Below are 1,260 nucleotides of genomic sequence, written 5' to 3'. Positions count from 1 at the left end.
AACGGCCCAGGCGAAGGAAAAGACGAAGAAGAAGAGCGATCTGCCGTCCCATGACTACTTGTCAGTGTAGTTGTATGCGTTACAGTCCCCTGAGGAATGCGACTATCTCCCGATCTCTGCTGCTGCTGCTGTTCATTTTGGAAATTCTGTTGTTTCTCTAAAGCTCTCTTTTCTATCTTTGCGTATGAACGAGGCGAGAGGACAGGCAGCGGTGGACTAGGAGGCGAAGAAGAAGAAGAAAGATCGCCCCCAACTGACACAGGAGGAGGGAGAGGAGGGGGAGACGCAGAAAACGATGACGAAGGGATCGGCCCTCCGGGGACTGAAAGGCTAGTAGGCTGACCTGCCTGAGAGGAAAGAAGATGAAGGAGAAGAAGTATCATCCATCATAACAAGGAGGAAGAAAACAAGACAAAAAAGAGAGAGAAAGAAGAAGGAAAGAAAAATGAGAAACGGTAAAGTCGACAGGAACTAAAGAGAAGGAAAAGAAAAAGGGAAGGGCTTCGGAAAGATCTCGTTACGCTAGACCCTAAAGCCCCCCCTTTCTTCTGTGGAATCTATCTCTCTTGTCCTATTCTTCTCCTGTGAGTCTCCCTGCTGAATATTCTTATTTCAAAACTAGGTGAGATAAGACGTAACAGCTCTCGGCTCCATTGTGTGTCCGTGAAGAGAAGAAGAGAAGATAGAGAAACGAACTGTCCTGCTACATACGCTATCGTAGACGCATATGATCGACCATCTCTTTCACAGCATAGACAGTAGATGGGAGCACGGTTGACATGTGCCGGAAGAAGAAACACTTCCACAAGTACTCCTACCCGATTCTCCGTCTCACCTCCAACATACTGTATATACACACTAATGTATGGACACACACACACATAGAGAGGCCCATGACTATTACGACGATACATTTATAGATATATGCCTTTGTATGTGCCCCTACATCTCTCTCTCTCTCGCATAACATGCGTGTATATATGTGGTGTACGCATGAGAATCTTCCTTACCACTGCAAGTCGATATCTCTGACCATCAGGAGCTTGTAAAAGAGTACCTTCTTTATCATCTTCTTCTTGTTGCTCTCCTGTCCTTCCTTCTTCTCCTAGAGCAGAAGAAAGACGAGGTGAATTGACAGCGCTACTTGCATTTGTAACAGCTTGAACGACCTTCGATGCATCGGGAGCTACCATCGATGCTGAACGGCCTCTCGATGTTGGACACCTCGAGTCGGTACTTGCTCGTCTCCCTCCCCCCCCC

General features: G+C 47.1%; 1 protein-coding gene across 1 annotated transcript; it reads right to left on the bottom strand.

Annotated features, from left to right (window-relative positions):
* Positions 1 to 1,010: 1,010 nt before the first annotated feature.
* Positions 1,011 to 1,247, bottom strand: CSUI_011169 (uncharacterized protein; the record flags this gene model as incomplete). Its single annotated transcript, XM_068071270.1, has 1 exon — positions 1,011 to 1,247. A coding segment is annotated over exon 1 (183 nt), but the record flags the coding sequence as incomplete, so codon positions are not given.
* Between the last annotated feature and the right edge of the window lie 13 nt (positions 1,248 to 1,260).

This window comes from Cystoisospora suis (genome assembly GCF_002600585.1).
Source record: "Cystoisospora suis strain Wien I chromosome Unknown contig_9981, whole genome shotgun sequence".
Classification (NCBI taxonomy): domain Eukaryota; phylum Apicomplexa; class Conoidasida; order Eucoccidiorida; family Sarcocystidae; genus Cystoisospora; species Cystoisospora suis.
This window is presented reverse-complemented; position numbering and strand designations above follow the sequence as displayed.